The sequence below is a fragment of the Temnothorax curvispinosus genome, unplaced genomic scaffold (genome assembly GCF_003070985.1).
Source record: "Temnothorax curvispinosus isolate PA1 unplaced genomic scaffold, ASM307098v1 QBEX01008653.1, whole genome shotgun sequence".
Classification (NCBI taxonomy): domain Eukaryota; kingdom Metazoa; phylum Arthropoda; class Insecta; order Hymenoptera; family Formicidae; genus Temnothorax; species Temnothorax curvispinosus.
In genome coordinates, this window is record NW_020218433.1 from 87,170 (window position 1) to 104,764 (window position 17,595).

Consider the following 17,595-nt stretch of genomic DNA (forward strand, 5'->3'; position numbering starts at 1 on the left):
GAATTAGTTATAAAACGTAACACAGACTTTGTACAGAAAATTCGTTATGACCAATAAAATATGACACCGAAAAATGTGTTTTCTTATTTCGTAACAACATAATATCAGATATATAATATTAATCTGATACTAACGGTTGCATTTTGACTATTTTAGTCCGAGTAATGTTGAATTCAGGTTATTACAAACACTTCAATTAGGTATAATTTTTTGAAAAAAAATTTTGCCATGCTCCAAGAGGTCTTAAAAATTTTGTAATTTTAATAGAATTTTTATAAATTTTGTTTTTAAATAATCAATTTAGTAACAAAGCCATGTGATCCAAACCTAGGTCTTTTGGCAGCCTCATATTGGTTTCTGTATGCATATATACTATATATATATACTTATAAATTTTCCAAACCACTGCGCGCCGATTAAATTTTCGGACTTAAAACACAGTAATTGTTAGAATTAAAAACCCCTTCCCTCCCCGGAATTAAATCGACTCGATTTAATTATCTAAAAATTGTAAAGAAATTTATTGCGAAAAATATTACCTCAGTCAGGGTTCGAACCTGGAACCTCCCTCATTCCGTGTAGGGCGTCGTACCAATTCGACCACCGAGGCATGTTAATATTTAGGTACCACCGAGGCATGTGAGGTAATATTTTTCGCAATAAATTTCTTTACAGTTTTTAGATAATTAAATCGAGTCGATTTAATTCCGGGGAGAGAAGAGGTTTTTAATTCTAACAATTACTGTGTTTTAAGTTCGAAAATTTAATCGGCGCGCAGTGGTTTGGAAAATTTATAAGTATATATATAGTATATATGCGTACAGAAACCAATATGAGGCTGCCAAAAGACCTAGGCTTGGATCGCATGGCTTTGTTACTAAATTGATTGTTTATCGTTACAATCCTATTTCTCTTATTATTACAAAACTGTGAACTTTACAAAAAATAATTTTTTCTCCTTCAACATCGTATAACAACTTTAGACTGTCCAAAAATTGAAAAGAATTTATACATCATATAATTCATTTTAAACTGAACAAATTTTATCCGAACCGTTCTTCGATAGGATTGAACATTTCCAAGATATTAACGTTTTAAAAAGTAGAGTTATCAAAAAACTCATTTTTTACAAAAATGACTGCCGGAAATATTGATCATAGGCTCAAACTAAAAAATACGTGTCTTCTCTTTTTTAGAATACTTCTCGGAAAAAAATTGTCAAAATTATTGCAGTAGGTCAGGGTAAAAATGTGAAAATTTCAGCCAAAATGCCCCATATATAATCAGTACAAAATTATTTTTTTCAAAAAAAATAAAAACAAGTAGAAACTTGTACATTGCTTCTTCATAGTTTTTAAGTGTGCAAGTGGAAACTTGCACTTTGCTTTCTTATAGTTTTTAAGTGTGCAAGTAGAAACTTGTTTAAGTGTAGAAACTTGCACATTGCTTCCTTATAGTTTTTAATTCAAAAATTTTTTAAAAAATAACCACTTTATCGATTATTGCCGAATTCAATACCAACTTTCTTTAAATGATACTCTATCAATTAAAAAAAAAATTCAGCCCGATCTCAATATTTGCGAAAGTTAGAGCAACCACGGACATTTCTAAAAAAATAAATTAAAAAAAAAAGAACTTTACCATTCATCGCCAAATTCAATACCAACCTTCCTTGAATGATACTCTAGCAATTAAAAAAAAAACATCCCGATATCTCAATATTTACGAAAGTTAGAGCAACAACGGACATTTCAAAAAAATCCGCCACATACATACGGACACCTTTTTTTAATGCAATATTTCGACATTTTAGAACACTGAACATATTAGCATCAAAAACTCAAAAACAATCTTTTCTTTGGTTTCTTCTACCCCTATTTCATATATAATTTATTTAAATTTGGTTGATTAGACCCAACTTTATACGCATTCAAAGGTTCATATACGAAAGTCACGAAAACAAAGCTTCCTCTATGAGGAAGCAAAAGGCGCCAAGTACATGCGTAATGTATGTTGTAAATCCAAATGTATGTTGTATATCCAACCTAAGTGGTAGTAGCTTTATTTCTTTTTAACAAAATTATTATATCACAAAATTGTCCACTTTCTGGCTGTATTGCTAAAGTCAATAAACATATATATATATCACAAAATTGTTACCTAACTCAACCCAAGTTTATCTCAAAAAATAACTTTTGCACTTTTAAACGATTAAACCCAAGTGGTACGTATCTTCGTACTCCTATTTAAGGATCTTCCTATTCCAACCTAAGTGGCAGTAGCTTTAATTCTCCTTAAAAGAATAATATCATAAAAATGTATTACCTTACTCAACTCAAGTAATATGTAAAATTAAATACAAAATTAAACATTTATTTAAAAGAAATAAGAATTAAAAATGCAAAATTTAACGACATTTCTTAATTGTAAAATTTAACATTTCAGACTTTGCGTTGCAATATCTCCGCTCGTAGGGCACGTAGTGAAAAAGTAAAAACATTTTTATAACATAATTCCAACCCAAGCTATCGATCAAGCCTACTTAGAACTTGATCCGTTCACTCGTTATTGAGATCTCAAAATCTCGGGTACTTGCAACCCGTCCGTTCGTGTAAAGATACACGGCAGTCTCGCGCTGCACGTGTAACTTGGCGCGATACATTACAGTGTCTCTTGATATCATGTTGCCTCACTTAGGGCCGGTTGTTCCAACCTATTGGTAAACTAACTGTGTAATAGTTAAATAATATGTCTAACCATTAGGTAGTTTACCAACAGGTTGAAACAACCGGCCCTTACTCATGCATACATATATTCACCCATCAATTTATCCACACATCCAGCCACGTATGCATTTGCGCACGCGTGCACATACACGCATACTCGCACACAAGATATAAATTCAATCGTGTAACCTCCACGTAGAAATAACTACCTTATGTAATTTTAATGCCAGCGGTATCGAAAAATACACGATATTACATCTCCGTAAGTTCTCAATAAAAATATTAACTATTATAGGTCTTTGGAAACGTTTCAACATCAGCTACAAAATACTGTTATCAAAAATAGAGTATTTTATTTAAAAAATTAAAAGTAACTTTTTCACGTGATCTTGAAAAATAGATTTTTTTTCGAAAATTGATTTTATCATTATTTGTCCCCTTCTAGATCATACAACTTTTATCTGAACATTTTCTTTTAAAACTAAAAAAAACGAAAATTTTGGATTGTTTAAAATGGGACATCCTGGTATAATCTTCTTTTTTAAGGTAATTATGGATATTAAGACCCCACTCGCCAATAACCTTGACCTTGACATATGTTGTCAAGGTCATGACCCTGAGTAACCTTGACCTTGAAAAAAGTAGTGGTCACGATCCGTTCAAAAGTTACGAAACATTAAAGTTTTCGGTTTGCAAAATTAGTTGTATATTGCTACAAATATTCACACAGATGATCGATTAACTATCTTGTAAATGACTAATATATATGTAGAAATAGTACATGTACGAACAAAGGAAAGTGTTTTAAAGCAGTAAATGGAAATTTTAAAAAAGTGAAAAACCAACGCATGTACTTTGAAGGCACACTTGTGTCTAGTTTAACAATAGTGGAGCCTCAGCATGACTCAGGGCCATGACCTTGACAACATATGTCAAGGTTAAGGTCATTGGCGAGTGGTTTTAATATGCATAATTACCTTTTCCAATTGTTTACAAGCTAAAAAATCTTTATTTGCACAGTAAATTGCAAAAGTAAAAAAATTTGTTATATTATTGTTAAAAACATTTTTAAATTTATATCTATTCAGTAAATATAATGCATGTCACTCGTATTAAATAATATCTTATTTTTGTATCTTTATGTAAAAAAATAAAACATATTTATTAGTTGGATCTATCAAAAGATACATATGGTAATGTTTCTAACCAAGTGTATGTACCAATGACACATGAATGGCAAACCGCCTAATTGTGAGTACCTGAGCTCTTAGAAAAAGCCAATCTAGTTCTCAATAGGTTCAATCAATAACTAAATATCTATATTTTTCATATGAAACATATAAAATAAAACTTTTGTATAATAATTCATTAGTATATTTCTCAATTATGAAATTTACTATATACGCAAATCAAATGTGTACTTGTAAAAATAAAGATAAATAAACTACATGTTTCTTTTTCAAAAATAATTACCTTCTCTAATTGATGTGCACCATCTGGCAGATAATCACCTGGTATACTTTGGATACTGGGTAAATTAGGCATTGTTGGTTCTAATCGGTCAACAAGTAAATTGTATATAGCTGATACATGATCAAAAGTATTTCCTTTAATGGCTTGTAATAACGAATCTGCGTTGAGTCCAGGCAATCTTAACATATTTTCTATTACTAATTGATTTAATGGTGGTGGTACATTCACATCAGGATGACATCTGAAAATACAGAGAGGTAAAATTAAAAAAGAATAAGATATAATAATAACAAAATGAGCCTAAATCCTAAATGTTTAAAGCAAATATTCGTTTTTCAATAAAATTAGTAAGTAATTATTGTATTGGAAAATATATACAAGGTGTTTGATTTAATCTGTTCACATAAGGGCAATAAGTTCATAGTGTAACCAACAGATAGAACCTATTCGTTTACCAAAAACCCCACTATCGCACATTAGGAACTTATCTCATAATACGAGACTTTTTCTATTGTTTTAGTTGCCATTTTGTAAAAAATTATAACATAAAAACAAGAGGTTTAAAAATTTTGCCTAATTGTTTTGGAAAGAATTAAAATACAACTAACGTAAAGTAGTTAATTTAATTTAAGTTAATTTTACTCAAAGTTATACTTGTATTAAATATAATGTCAATGTTTTGAAAAAAATTGCACAAAAAAATTCATTTTTTAAACCTTTTTTTACTTAAAAGCTAGAAAAAAAATGACAATTTTCAACACTAAGATAAAATTTTTAACTTGTATCTATATGAAAAGCTTTTGAAACCATATGTTTACATGCTCTTTTCTTTATAAAATGACTTCAAAAATCAACTCCTATAAATTTAATAGTTTAAGAAACACCTTACATATATATACAAGATACTCCAAATTCTCGCATATGGAGTACAAAATGTGATTCTTTATGCTAAAAGAAACAAGTTTTCCTTTTAGCAAAATTGCGTCTGATAAGTAGCTTTCACAGGAGAGCAAATTAAAGTTAAGGACTAGGGCTCTTGTTTATGTGGCGTTCAGGAGTGGCACACGCTCCTCATTTGTACCTACTTCTTGACCTTTTTCTGTATTGCTCAAAATATGATAAAGTTAACAAAATAAGTATTGCTTTTATTTTTTACGTAATAAATAAAAAAATTTTCTAATTCCGCACGGAGAGAAAAATCTTACTTCTGTGGTATGAGCGCCTCCCATGCATAAAAAGCATGTAGCTCTTCCTTGCATCAAACGCATGAATTTGTCCGTTTAAGGCAAAGATAATATCCTACTTCATGCTTTAAACGGACAAATTCATGCGTTTGATGCAAGGCAGCGCTACATGCTTTTTATGCATGGAAGGCGCTCATACCACAGGGGTAAGATTTTTTTCTCCGTGCGTACACTGTAAAAAAATTTTGTAAAATTACAACTGTTATAGTGGGTAATTTTGAGACCCACTAATAGTTGTAATTATACAATATAATAGTTGTAATTTTACAAAATTACAGTACGGAAGGAAAAAGTAATTTTGTATTACAATTACACAAATTAAAAATGTGTGGAAATTTACATCTATTACAGTGGGTCTCAAAATTACATGTAATTTTACAACATTTTTTTACAGTGTAGCACCATCTAAAATTAAACGTAAAATTAAGAATATAAATAGTAATATACTTTGTGAGTTGAACGTTCTATATTATTCTAAATATTTCACAATTACATATAATAGTAAAAATTGCTAAATATTTCACAATTAAATATGACAGTTAAATAACATCACTAAATTTAAGGACGTTCACCGGTTATAATCGTAGCTAAAAGTTTCGCGCGCGTTCGGCTGTCTTTCCGTACAGCGCGACTCTCTTCCCACTTTACAACTTTTAGCGTGGACTATACAGTGTTGCCACTTTTCGCACGTTAAGCGTGTTTTATAGTGCGGTTTCGGTGCGTTTTATACATAAACGGGTATTTTATTTAGCTCGTGTCTTGCGGGCATAACCGTTTTTTGTGCCGATTTAAGCGTTAGATAATATCTTATCCCGTGGAATTTGCGCGTAACCCTGTTTAAAATAATAGATACAATATGATCAGATGACATTATATTACATTCAATTTCAATGTAAATTAATAAGGTTTTTATTCATTTACATTGAAATTGAATGTAATATAATGTAATCTGATCATATTGTATCTATTATTTTAAACAGGGAAAGCAATGCAGGTGACTTCGACCCCGTGCAGCCTTAATCCAAACGAGGAATCCCCGAGCCAGCGTAGGTCCTCGATTCCGCAGAGTGAGTTTGTAAATTTTATTAACAGCTTCAATGAGGAAGCTTGAAACTTGCCTTTGAGCCCAGTATCTACATCGGTCTTAAGATCCCGACCTTCGCCGAGGGACCGCAGCCCCTTCGGGATTTCAAAAAACAGGCAAGATCTTTCCTTAGATATGGGGGAAAGAAAGAAAAATAGAAACAATAATAAACCTTCAAATAAAAAGGACTTTTGGGGCGACACCGTGACCTCCTCTCGCCCTCGCCCTCGTCCTCGCTCTAACGCGGCTGGCGAGTATAATTTAAAAATAATAATTCTCACACGCGGAAATCACGCCGCGACGGATGATCGCAACCTTGAGATTAGAAAAAACGGCTCTCATAACAAAGATAGTATTTGTAATGTGCCTTGCCGAAACGGGGACTCCCCCGAGGACCGCTCTAACTACGACTTTTTGCCATGCGCCTCTGACGCGAGTGTAGATATTAAATTGAATGGAGACAATCGTAACGAAGTCAGAAGGGGCGTAAAGAAGCCAACCGAGGGAAATCCGTCCCCGGGGGGATCCATATCGCCCGCAACTTCGGTCCCGCCGAAAAAATATAAAAGAAAAGCCAATAGATATAAAGATAGCGAGTTTCCTCCGTATCTCGTGTACTTCCAATACGCGGAATCTAATATCTCCCTCGATCCCTTGCTGATTGCTGATTTATAAAATCATTAACGTTATGATAAAAGAGGATGTCACTGAAATCCGCGCAATTGGTAACAACAAGGTTAAGATGCAGTTTACCTCTCCCCTTGGAGCCAACCGTATCATCGGTCACCCTGCGCTTAAGGAAAAAAACCTTGTCGCGTTCATTCCTGCTTTTAAAATTATGAGGATAACCTTCGTGAAAGGTATCCCGTTATATTTAAACGAACAAGAACTTGTCAAGGAGATCAAGTTCCCGGTAAAAATTATTTCTATTCAACAAATAAATCGCAAAATAAAAAAAGACGGTGAGGTTAATTTTGAACCTTCTAAAACATAGGTCATAGTCAAATTTGAGGGACAAAAAGTTCTCAAAGAAATTTCTATCTATAAAACTAAGCTTGCGGTGGAAACTTACATTCCACAAGTATTATCATCCTTATCATCCTTATGCATAAGGGTGAGAAATGGATTCTCTGGCAGTCCTCTGGTTTGTCGTGAAAGAGCTGCGAGCATTTCCTACACCGGTTTACCCCGACAGTTGGCACTAATGTGGCCGAAACGATGGCAGGAGAAACAAATTTGTACCCACAACAAAATTAATGAAAGATTTATTACTTTTACCAAAAAGTCTTGGCTATAATTACCGGTAAAATTGATAAATTTGCTATAATTTATCACATTTATCATCGTATCTTGAAAACATTTGTACAGGTCACGCATTCTGGTGTCCCAACTGCACAAGCCGCGCCTTTTGGTGTCCAACTGCACAAGCCGCGCATTTTTGTGTCCAACTGCACAAACCGCATTTTTTATTGTGTCCAGATGAACCGTGTCTAAATAAACCGTGTCGAAATAAACGGTGTCCAATTGATCGTGTCCAATTGAACGGTATCCAAATGAACGGTGTCCAAATGCCTCTCTCCCACGGTTATCAACTTCCTCAAGCAGACTGGTCAAAGAATCATTCCGGTGATGGAAAGTACAAAAAAACGTGCGAGAGCATCTATCCCAGATTCACCAACAAAAGCTCCGCGAGGATCACAACACCTGTCTTAATTTTACTAATGGTAGATCCAAATACGATAAAGGCTCTCCAGCATTTTGGTTTGGCATTCCTTCTAACAAAAGCGTTCCCAATGATGAAAATCCAAACTCTAATTTATTCTGTGATTTCCTCGGTCCTCAGATTATCAAAACAATTATCGATATAATAAGCAAACTGCCAGAATGCCCTCAAAGGTTCACAGATATATGAGATGATATGTCAGTTCTGTATCATCTTCCAAGGTTTTAGCGGCCGGTAAATGAATCAAAATTCAAGCATGGTCGGATTATTTTCAGGTTTCAGTATCCTTTATTGGAACAGTAGGGGAGCGGTCCACAAAAAGGCTGAAGTTGAAAAGCTATGCGAGTTTTACGATATAATTGTCCTATCTGAAACTTGTTTAAAACCTAATTATTCCTTTAACATTCGCGGTTTCGGCGTAATACGCAAAACAGTAACGTGGGCAGACGGGGTATAACTATCTTGATACGGGAAACAAATTCATTCACGGAAATCGACCTAGACAAGCTCTTAGACCCATCAATTGAAGCCATCGGCCTCAGGATTGTGGTGGGAAGCGCCAGCACAGCTATCTTGGGTATATACAGACACCCGGGCACCCCTTGTCTCCACAGCTCATGGCAAAAGATTTTTAACCTCGCAGAATCCTTTCAACATTCTTTAATACTGGACGATTTCAACGCCCATCACCCTTATTGGGGAGCACCCCAAGCGAACTCGACTGGCAACATAATCGTCGACTTATTGGACAGAATGCCTTTTAGTTTACTCAACCCCATCACTCCAACATTTATTCCTCCTCCAGAAATGACACCTTCATTAATCGATCTTGCCATTGGCTCCTCGAATTTTGTGCCAATATTGAATACCAAAATTCTCAGCGACACTTTTGGGAGTAACCATCGCCCGATTTTGATTACCATAAACCAAAAGGTTAAAACAAAGACCATTTTCTCTCATAGATGTAGGTTCACTCGGAAACAACTTGAAAATTTTTCCCGAACGCTTGAAAATCAGGCTGAGAGGTTTGAGAAACGCGTTCTCGAATGGGGTGATAACGAGCCATTGTTGTAATACAAAGCCTTTTCAGAATGTTTACAGAGTATCATTGATCTGTTCTCTCTGCCGGTCAGGGACTCAGTGTCCCTTGGGAGCCGGGACCAGAATGGCGCGTCGGACAGGCCTCCCCCCCCGTGGTGGGACGAGAACTGTTCGGAGGCTGTTCGGCGAAAAAGCTCGCTAGCAAAAGATACCGTAAGGTTCCCTCTGTTTAGAACTACCAAATTTATCGCGATCAAATCGCAGCTACTAGAAAAACTTTAAAAAAGGCCAAGAGAGAAAGATAGAAAAATTATTGCAACACTTTGAATTTTCTGACTCCTACGTCTAGCATTTAGAAAATGGTTAAAAGGTTTCGTAATTGTAAGTTGGCTCCTTCCAATGCGCCTTCATCCGTGGATGAGAAGCAGGTCAAAGAGACAATGGCTAACATTTGCCCTCCCTCTTGCTCTGAGCCCCCCGCCGATTTATCGGATCGTGATCGGGAAGAAGATAACCCTCTGGCAATCCATTTCATTATAGAGAATTCCACCATGCTCTCAACTCATCCAAGAGCAAATCCAGTCTTGGCATCGATCGATTTGACTATAAAATTCTTAAAGCTCTCCCGTTGCCTCTTAAAAAGCTTCTCCTCAAAGTTTTGAACAATGTCTTTGCTGAGGGTAGCTTCCCGGAATTATGATCTCATTCTTTGGTATACCTCATTCCCAAACCCCACGGCAGTGGGGTCCGTCCTATAGCTCTCACATCCTGTATACTTAAACTACTAGAAAAAATAATTTTGAATAGGATATACTGGGTCACTGAGTCGGGTACCTCTGAAACCACGCTAATCCCCAAGCACCAATTTAAGTTCCGCAAATTTCGTTCCTGGAACAATCTCACAATCCTCACATCTGATATTCATCATAACAATATCAATGGAAAGGCCACGATTGCAGTTTTCATTGACATCAAATCGGCATTCGACAACGTCATTCCAAGTACCCTAGTCAAAGATTTGGTTGAAGCTAAATTTCCTAAAAAAGTTTGTCAGTTTATTCAGAATCTCATTTCAGAAAGAAAGGTTCAATTTGTCGTTCAGGGCGGGCTCACTTCCCCTCGAATCTCTCGAAAGGGTGCTCCACAGGGTTCTGTACTTATTGTTAGTCCTGTGTTATTTAATCTATACTTAAGGCTAATCACGACCAAGCTGCACAGGCATGTCAAAATTTTACAGTTTGCCGATGACATAGTTATTTACGCCTCGGCTGCTCGTATAAACAAGATTATCATGGTTGGAGATCTCTCTGGATAATATTAAGGAATATTTAGAAATATCTCCCAATAAAACTCGCATGATGCTTTTCTCCAAACGAAAAATTCAAAACCTTGGTGTGCTTAGAGTCAAAATAAATAATGATATGATCCGGCCCTCGGATTCAGTAAGATTCCTGGAAGACATTTTGGAACCCAAATTGTCAAAAAACCTACATATGGACTACTTAACTAACAAAGCTAGAAGAACTGCCGATGTAATTTCATCTTTGAGGGAAGTGTGGTGGGGATCCCATCCACAACTTCTTTTTAACGTGTATCGAGCAATACTTAGGGACTAGGGACTTGAATACGCCGCACACATTTTTGCCCTAAAATCCAACCCCAAATTCCACCGGCTGGAAATTATCCAAAATAAGGCCATTAGGGGTTTTTTAGGTAACAGAATTTCTACTCCAATTAACACCATGTTCGCTAAAGCCAAAGAACCTCTGTTGAAACTCCGACTCAAATTTTTAGCCTCTAAGTATCTGCTCAAAATCCTCTCAATCACGGATCATTCTGTAGGTAAAATATTACATCAGACACTACTCAGAGATCCTGATAGCCAGGCGTATTGCCAAGATAAGTCCCCTCTGATCAACCTTTTGCTACACGTGAAACAATATCAACCACAGATACACTCAACGCTAAACCCTCCCCCATTCCAGCACTTATTCCAATCTATTCTTTTTTCTCCTCCTTATACGATCTTGAGACATTCACGGCATCTATTGGCCGGAACTAGTTCTAAGTTTGATTGGCGTTAGCGTCGCTATAATTGCGTTCCTTTATAGCTGGCGCCCCTTTTGCTCATGCTTACTTGCTCCCGAACCTTCGCCTAAGTAACATGCGTTGTACTCTTGTCGCTTGTGAAAATACATTTGTTCAAAGTAATACGACTGTTCATTTTATTTTTCTCGCAATAGGGCACGCTTTATCCAACACTTCTCACTACCGCCCTGGGCCGAATTTATTGAATATTATCGAAAGAATTGTCCGTACAAAATATCTTCGCTCAGGCATTCGGATCCATAATGAGAGACACGATAGTTTTCTATACGGATAGTTTCAAGATGGACTTGGGCCCCTACTTAGGTGCGGCGTCCTATTCGTCACAACTCCGTGCCACAAAAGCCTTATGTACAAACTTTCTCCACATGCCTCGGTTTATACCGCCAAAGCATGGGCTATTTATAACGCGGTCCTAACTACATTGGATCTGGGTCTTCCCAGATACACCATAATTACCGATTCCAAGACCGTCTTGGAGGCCCTCACAAATCCGGTTATCTGCCATTTTAATTACTTGATCCCCCTCATTAAGGCCAAACTTATCGCAGCGCAAGAACGCGATATACAATTTATATAGATTCCCCCGTATAAAGGAATCTCAGGCAACAAAATAGTTGACAGCTTGGCAAAAAGGGCCATACGTGAAGGTCAAGAATTTCCGTATTTTAAATTCCCACACACGGACTTGTTCATTATTCAAAGAGAAAAACTCGCAACAGACTTTCATAATTATCTCTTTAGAAGAGCTCAACACAAAGGTACGCACTTTTTTCGGAACATATATATTAACGCTCCCAAACCTTGGTATTACAAATCGGGATTAAAACGCGATGCTATTGTCACGGTCTCTCGACTAAGAACTAACTATTATAATTTGAATCACAGCTTATTTAGGAAAAACATTATTAACGACGGCTTCTGTCTGTGTGGAGACCCGGCCTAGGACATCAATCACATTATATTTTACTGTCCATTAACCTTTAGATGGGCTGCAAGCCATTGTCTCGCCGTACGTGCGTTCGGGGGTCCTCAATGCCTAGATATATTTTCGGTTCTCAAGCAACCTACAAATAAAATATGCCGTCTAATTATGGTCTTCTGTAAGGTAGTGTTGTAAATACGCGTGCTTCGCGCGCAAAGCCTGGTTTCCCCACTGTCCTTCCTGTTTCCCCTCTCTTATCTGAGCACTCAATGGCACCCGCCGAACAGTTGTCGCCGCCATATGCATAAGAAAAAACAGCTACGCGACGCACAGTGGGATGAGTACGCAATTTTTTTTTTCAATATTAATATCTAGAAAATAACTAATTATAATAAAAAATATGTAAGAAACAAAGTTGTAGAGCTTCTAAAAAAACGTATCTAATAATAATAGTTAAAACAAAAACACTTTTTTAAACCCCTTGTTACAAATCCATATAATAACGTAATAATAACATGTTATTAATGCTGCTCGTTATTAACGAAACTTTCGGTTTCCTCTCTTCTTTCATGAATTTTATTATTTAACATTATGTAAACCTGGAAAATAAGAACTTATGACATATATAATATTAGTGTATTATAAAGGCGGATCTTACTTTTAATCCAATAAGAGATTTAACGCATCCGGATGCAATTCTAGTTTTTTCTTTGGAAGAATTTTCCTTTTATCTGACATTACCGGATCTGAAGTAATGAGAAGCATATGTATAACCGTTGTGCATTTGTGCTTATTTATGCGCGCGCGCATATTGTTTGCAAATGAATAGCAAATTATTTGGTTTGGAAAAATGGCATTTTATGGCAAAATTATCGCCTAATAATTAATTTCCAATGTGTACTCTTCCGAAATTATTCGAGTTCAAGTGGTTCTAGTAGGTTCCAAAGACTGTATGTACGTTAATTTAAATGTTAAAAATTAATCCAAACAGAGTTTCAAAGAGATATTGTTTAAATTATTGTTCAGTAAGATAAACAAATTTTAATCGTGTATCTCACATATTTAATAATAGTATTTTTGATAGGAATAGGGTTTTTTTAGATTGTGTACTGTTTAGTTGTATTTTTTCTTGAAATATTTAGCAACAAAACAGAGATATATAATACGCATAAAAAGTGTGATAATACGTTTTCACGTTTCTGTACAAGTACGAAATAAACGTGCTTATATTATTTCAAACCATAATATGAAGATTCAGGGTAAAAGTTTACAATAACTTACACAGCTCGGATTACTTTGACCTTGACATATGTTGTCAAAGACATAATACTGAGTAACTTTTCCTTATAACTTAGTCGGCGGTCGCTGCTTATTAAAAAGTTATAAACAAAAAAAGTTTGAAAAATATAGCAGCTATTTTGAGTATTGGAAGGCATAAATGACTAATATATAGTCGAAATAGTTCACGCATACACTTTTCACGCGAACCGAGGTTCACCCACACCCCCCCTGCTTTCGGGGGAGGTGCGGTAGCTCCGAAATAGTTCACGCATACACTTTTCACGCGAACCGAGGTTCAACCACACCCCCCCCCGCTTTCAGGGGAGGTGCGGTAGCCCCGAAATAGTTCACGCATATACTTTTCACGCGAACCGAGGTTCACCCAAACCCCCCCCCTGCTATCGGGGGAGGTGCGGTAGCCCCGAAATAGTTTACGCATGGGTTAGTTGACGCGTTTTAAACAATTAAATACTGTTAAAGCGCGTCATCTAACCTATGTAGATTAGTGACGCGCTTTAAACAGTTAAATACTTAATTGTAAAGCGCGTCATCTAACCTACGTATTTTCCAAACTATTTTTGTTAATAACTTTTTAACGAATAACGAGCAACGGCTAAAACCTTCTGAAGGTCACTCGGGGTCATGACCTTGACAACATATATCAAGGTCATTGAAATCGGTGAGGTCGCCAAACTTTTTTTTGTTAATAACTTTTTAATAAAAAGCGACCGCCGATTAAGTTATAAGGAAAAGTTACTCAGTATTATGTCCTTGACAACATATGTCAAGGTCAAAGTAATCCGAGCTGTGTAAGTTATTGTAAACTTTTATCAAAATAAGGAAGATACGGAAAAATGTTTCACAATCAGACAAAAGTTGTATGGTCTAAAAGGGGACACATGATTTCAATATCATGTAAATCTTGTCGTAGATGTCGTTTTAAGAAATTTTGAAGGCGACTAATTTCTTAAATAAAACTTAATTTTTTCTTGAGATAAAAGTTGTAGATTTCGTCGAGACGTTTTCTAAACACCTCCAAAAATTGTCTTTTGCATAAGCTGGAGATATGAAGTTTCAAAGTTTACAAAACCACTGGTTCTATATGTATGGTTCGTGCAACAGGCTTCAATGGTTGTTGTAAACTCATACCACTATCTACGTTTTTATTCACTATTCTCCTTTTCTCAATCGGAAACAATAAAAACTGTTTAAGATTTTGATTGCTATTTTACGATTGAGCGTAATCGGAACCAATATAGACATGTTAAAACATATAGGACGGAATGTGAATATTTCTATCAAATCTGATTCAAAACCATAAAAACTTATTTATAGGGTTGTGTGGGATAATGTGCAACGTTTCCGATTCCTGGTCTGCATATCGACATTTGACAGAACTGCATACTGTCATGTGTTTGTGTCGACAGTACCTTGCTTTAGATAAATAACTCGCGAGATAGCACGCACCCTGGTTTACAGTACGAAAAGCGAGTTAAATTTCTCGAGCTGAAAGTTTTTTTTGCTTTTCACATTCATAGTAATTTCGTGAATTGGTTTTAGTTATCTTATAGGTAAATATTTTTATATTGTTAGTTTTTCAAGTGCTCTTGATAATCCAAAGCGATTTTGTGATTTCCTTACATTGTGTTGGTGTCACGCCAGTCCGCGCAAAATAGCGTGTTTGGGGTGATGTGCAACACTGTGTCGACATGCAAGGTCGCAACTATTTTACTTGTGACAACTGCGATTCAGATGATGAAAAATAAAGTTTTTTGCGTTTTTCCTTTCATTATATTAATTTTTAAGCGATAAATAAATAAGAAATCAAATAAAAAATGATTTTTTTTGTGAAATTTCCATTTGTCAGAGGTCGATTACAACACAGTAAAATTTTTTGTTCACCAGATTTCGATTAATTCGTATTTAAGAAGCCCAAATTTAACATTTAAGTCAATTGATGTCGATATTCATGCATTTTTTACCTTAATTTTACCTGTGTTGCACATCACCCCAAGAAAATTTGAAAATGCTAAAACAGACGTTTTTTTAAAAACTCGAAAAATTTTTAGGAAAAATTTAAAATTTTGAAAATCTAATCACGCAGAATTTTAGTATTTTCCTTCCTCTACATTATACAGCCATGATATATTCAAGAATTTGATTTTTGGATGTTTTCCGAGCAACGAAAAAAAGTGTTGCACATCACCCCACACAACCCTACGTACTATTGGCATAAGTTCCAGTTCAACAAAGTACAATCGATTTGAGAGTAATTATGTTTTAATGGAAAATGCAGGTTCAAAAAAACAATTCAATCTTATTAGACCGAATAAAATTTTCTAATGGATTTTTAATCAAGCTTTTTCGGCAGGGTGGTGTGGTATGGTATGAATGATACCTTTTTTCCTCAAAATTCTCACAATTGTTTTCTGAGGTATACATGTTTGTCTTGCTATTTGACGAGTGCTAATATGAGGGTCAATATAAACAGCCGCTAAGATAGTGAAAACACGCATATCAACATCATATTCAAGATTTGCGCGACGATGGGCCAACCCTTCCTGTTGAACTCTTATTTTAAGCCTCCGAATGACGGTAGGTATCATTCGGATGTCTGTTTGGATACCAATTTTGGTAAAATCTCGTAGTTTCACGATAATTGCCAAAAGATTCCCTTAAAGCTAGTAATATATCGACGATTTCTTAAGAAGTATAATCAGCCATCTCTAATATTGTAAAAAAAAACTTGTTCGTTATAATAGTGAAGAATATCCCGATGTTATTCAGCGCGATATCAATTTTCAAAAAAGAAGTCAGTTTCCAAAAAGTGAAATTAGACAGTTCATCGCTTTCTAAGAATAAAAAACGGATGCGTTGGTAGATCAAACTAAGTTGACTAAAATTAAGTCCTACAATTAACTTCACTTCCCTAAACTTATAATCACAAATAAATTTATAATTTAAATGAATATTTATTGAAATGAAAAATTCATGCTTAATTGATCGATTCCTAGTGCCAATAAAGACGTTCTCCGGCACGCATTAACACATTTAACCCTCAGGGTACGGACTGGGTTAGCGTAATCCGAGCGAATTTTGAAAGTAGCGCCATTTCAAAGGAAGTGAATGAGGGGGGTCCGTACCGGGGGGGGAAAAAATTTTTGAGGTAACTACTATGTGAGCGCCAAGGGGCAGCGTCAGTCTACGCTTGGTGCTCAAGTTATACAATTTTGAAAATTAAACTCGGGTAGTCTACACCCAGTCCGAACGGAACGTTACAAAATCCGTGTTTTTCAAACAAAAAAATTTGTGTTTTTCGAGTATTTGCTGCAGTAGAGTATTCTGGTATGTATAATTTACTATTTTTAATATACTTTTGTGCATTTTAACCTCAAAATGATGCTCTGTAGCATACCAGCATAACGTATCCGTGCATGCAATTTTTGTTATTTATTTATATTATACTAATCAACAACATCCAAAAGAACTATTTTTACTTTAAGATATTTTTTTTTGCGTTATTACGATAAATCAAGCAAGTAACGTTATATCGCTATCGCAAAAAAACGGGTATTTTCATAGTTAAAAAAAAATATACTTTTTGAAATAGATCAAAAAACGAATTCAGCCATTTCAAAGAACAACTTTTTAGCTTTCAAACGCGACTTAAAAAATGTCGATATCTTTTTTTTTCATAAAGTTATGCAATTTAAAAGAAAAAATGAATTTTTATGAAAATTTTTTGAGAATGGTTTACATTTTCAAATGTATCTTTGTTTAAACAAATAAGGTAATAAATCTATCAACGCGATTGTATTTTTGAGAAAATTTCCGATCCAAAGAAAAAAAAAGTTGTTTCAATTGATAAATTACAGCCCGATATACAATCAATCAAAGTCGCCGCGAAATCATGTGTCTCCCTTTAGAACTTTTGTCCGAAATATGTTTCCGTATCTTCCATATTTTTCGAGATTATATTTAATTTATGTCAA

At 35.3% G+C, this 17,595-nt stretch overlaps 1 protein-coding gene across 1 annotated transcript in view; it reads right to left on the bottom strand.

The window, feature by feature from the left end:
- Positions 1–17,595, bottom strand: part of LOC112458091 (serine/threonine-protein kinase SIK3-like) — a 139,763-nt gene that overhangs the window by 57,592 nt on the left and 64,576 nt on the right. The window contains exon 3 of the mRNA XM_025021527.1: positions 4,200–4,440. Within this exon, the coding sequence (XP_024877295.1) occupies positions 4,200–4,440 (241 nt within the window). The remainder of the gene's footprint in view (positions 1–4,199; positions 4,441–17,595) is intronic.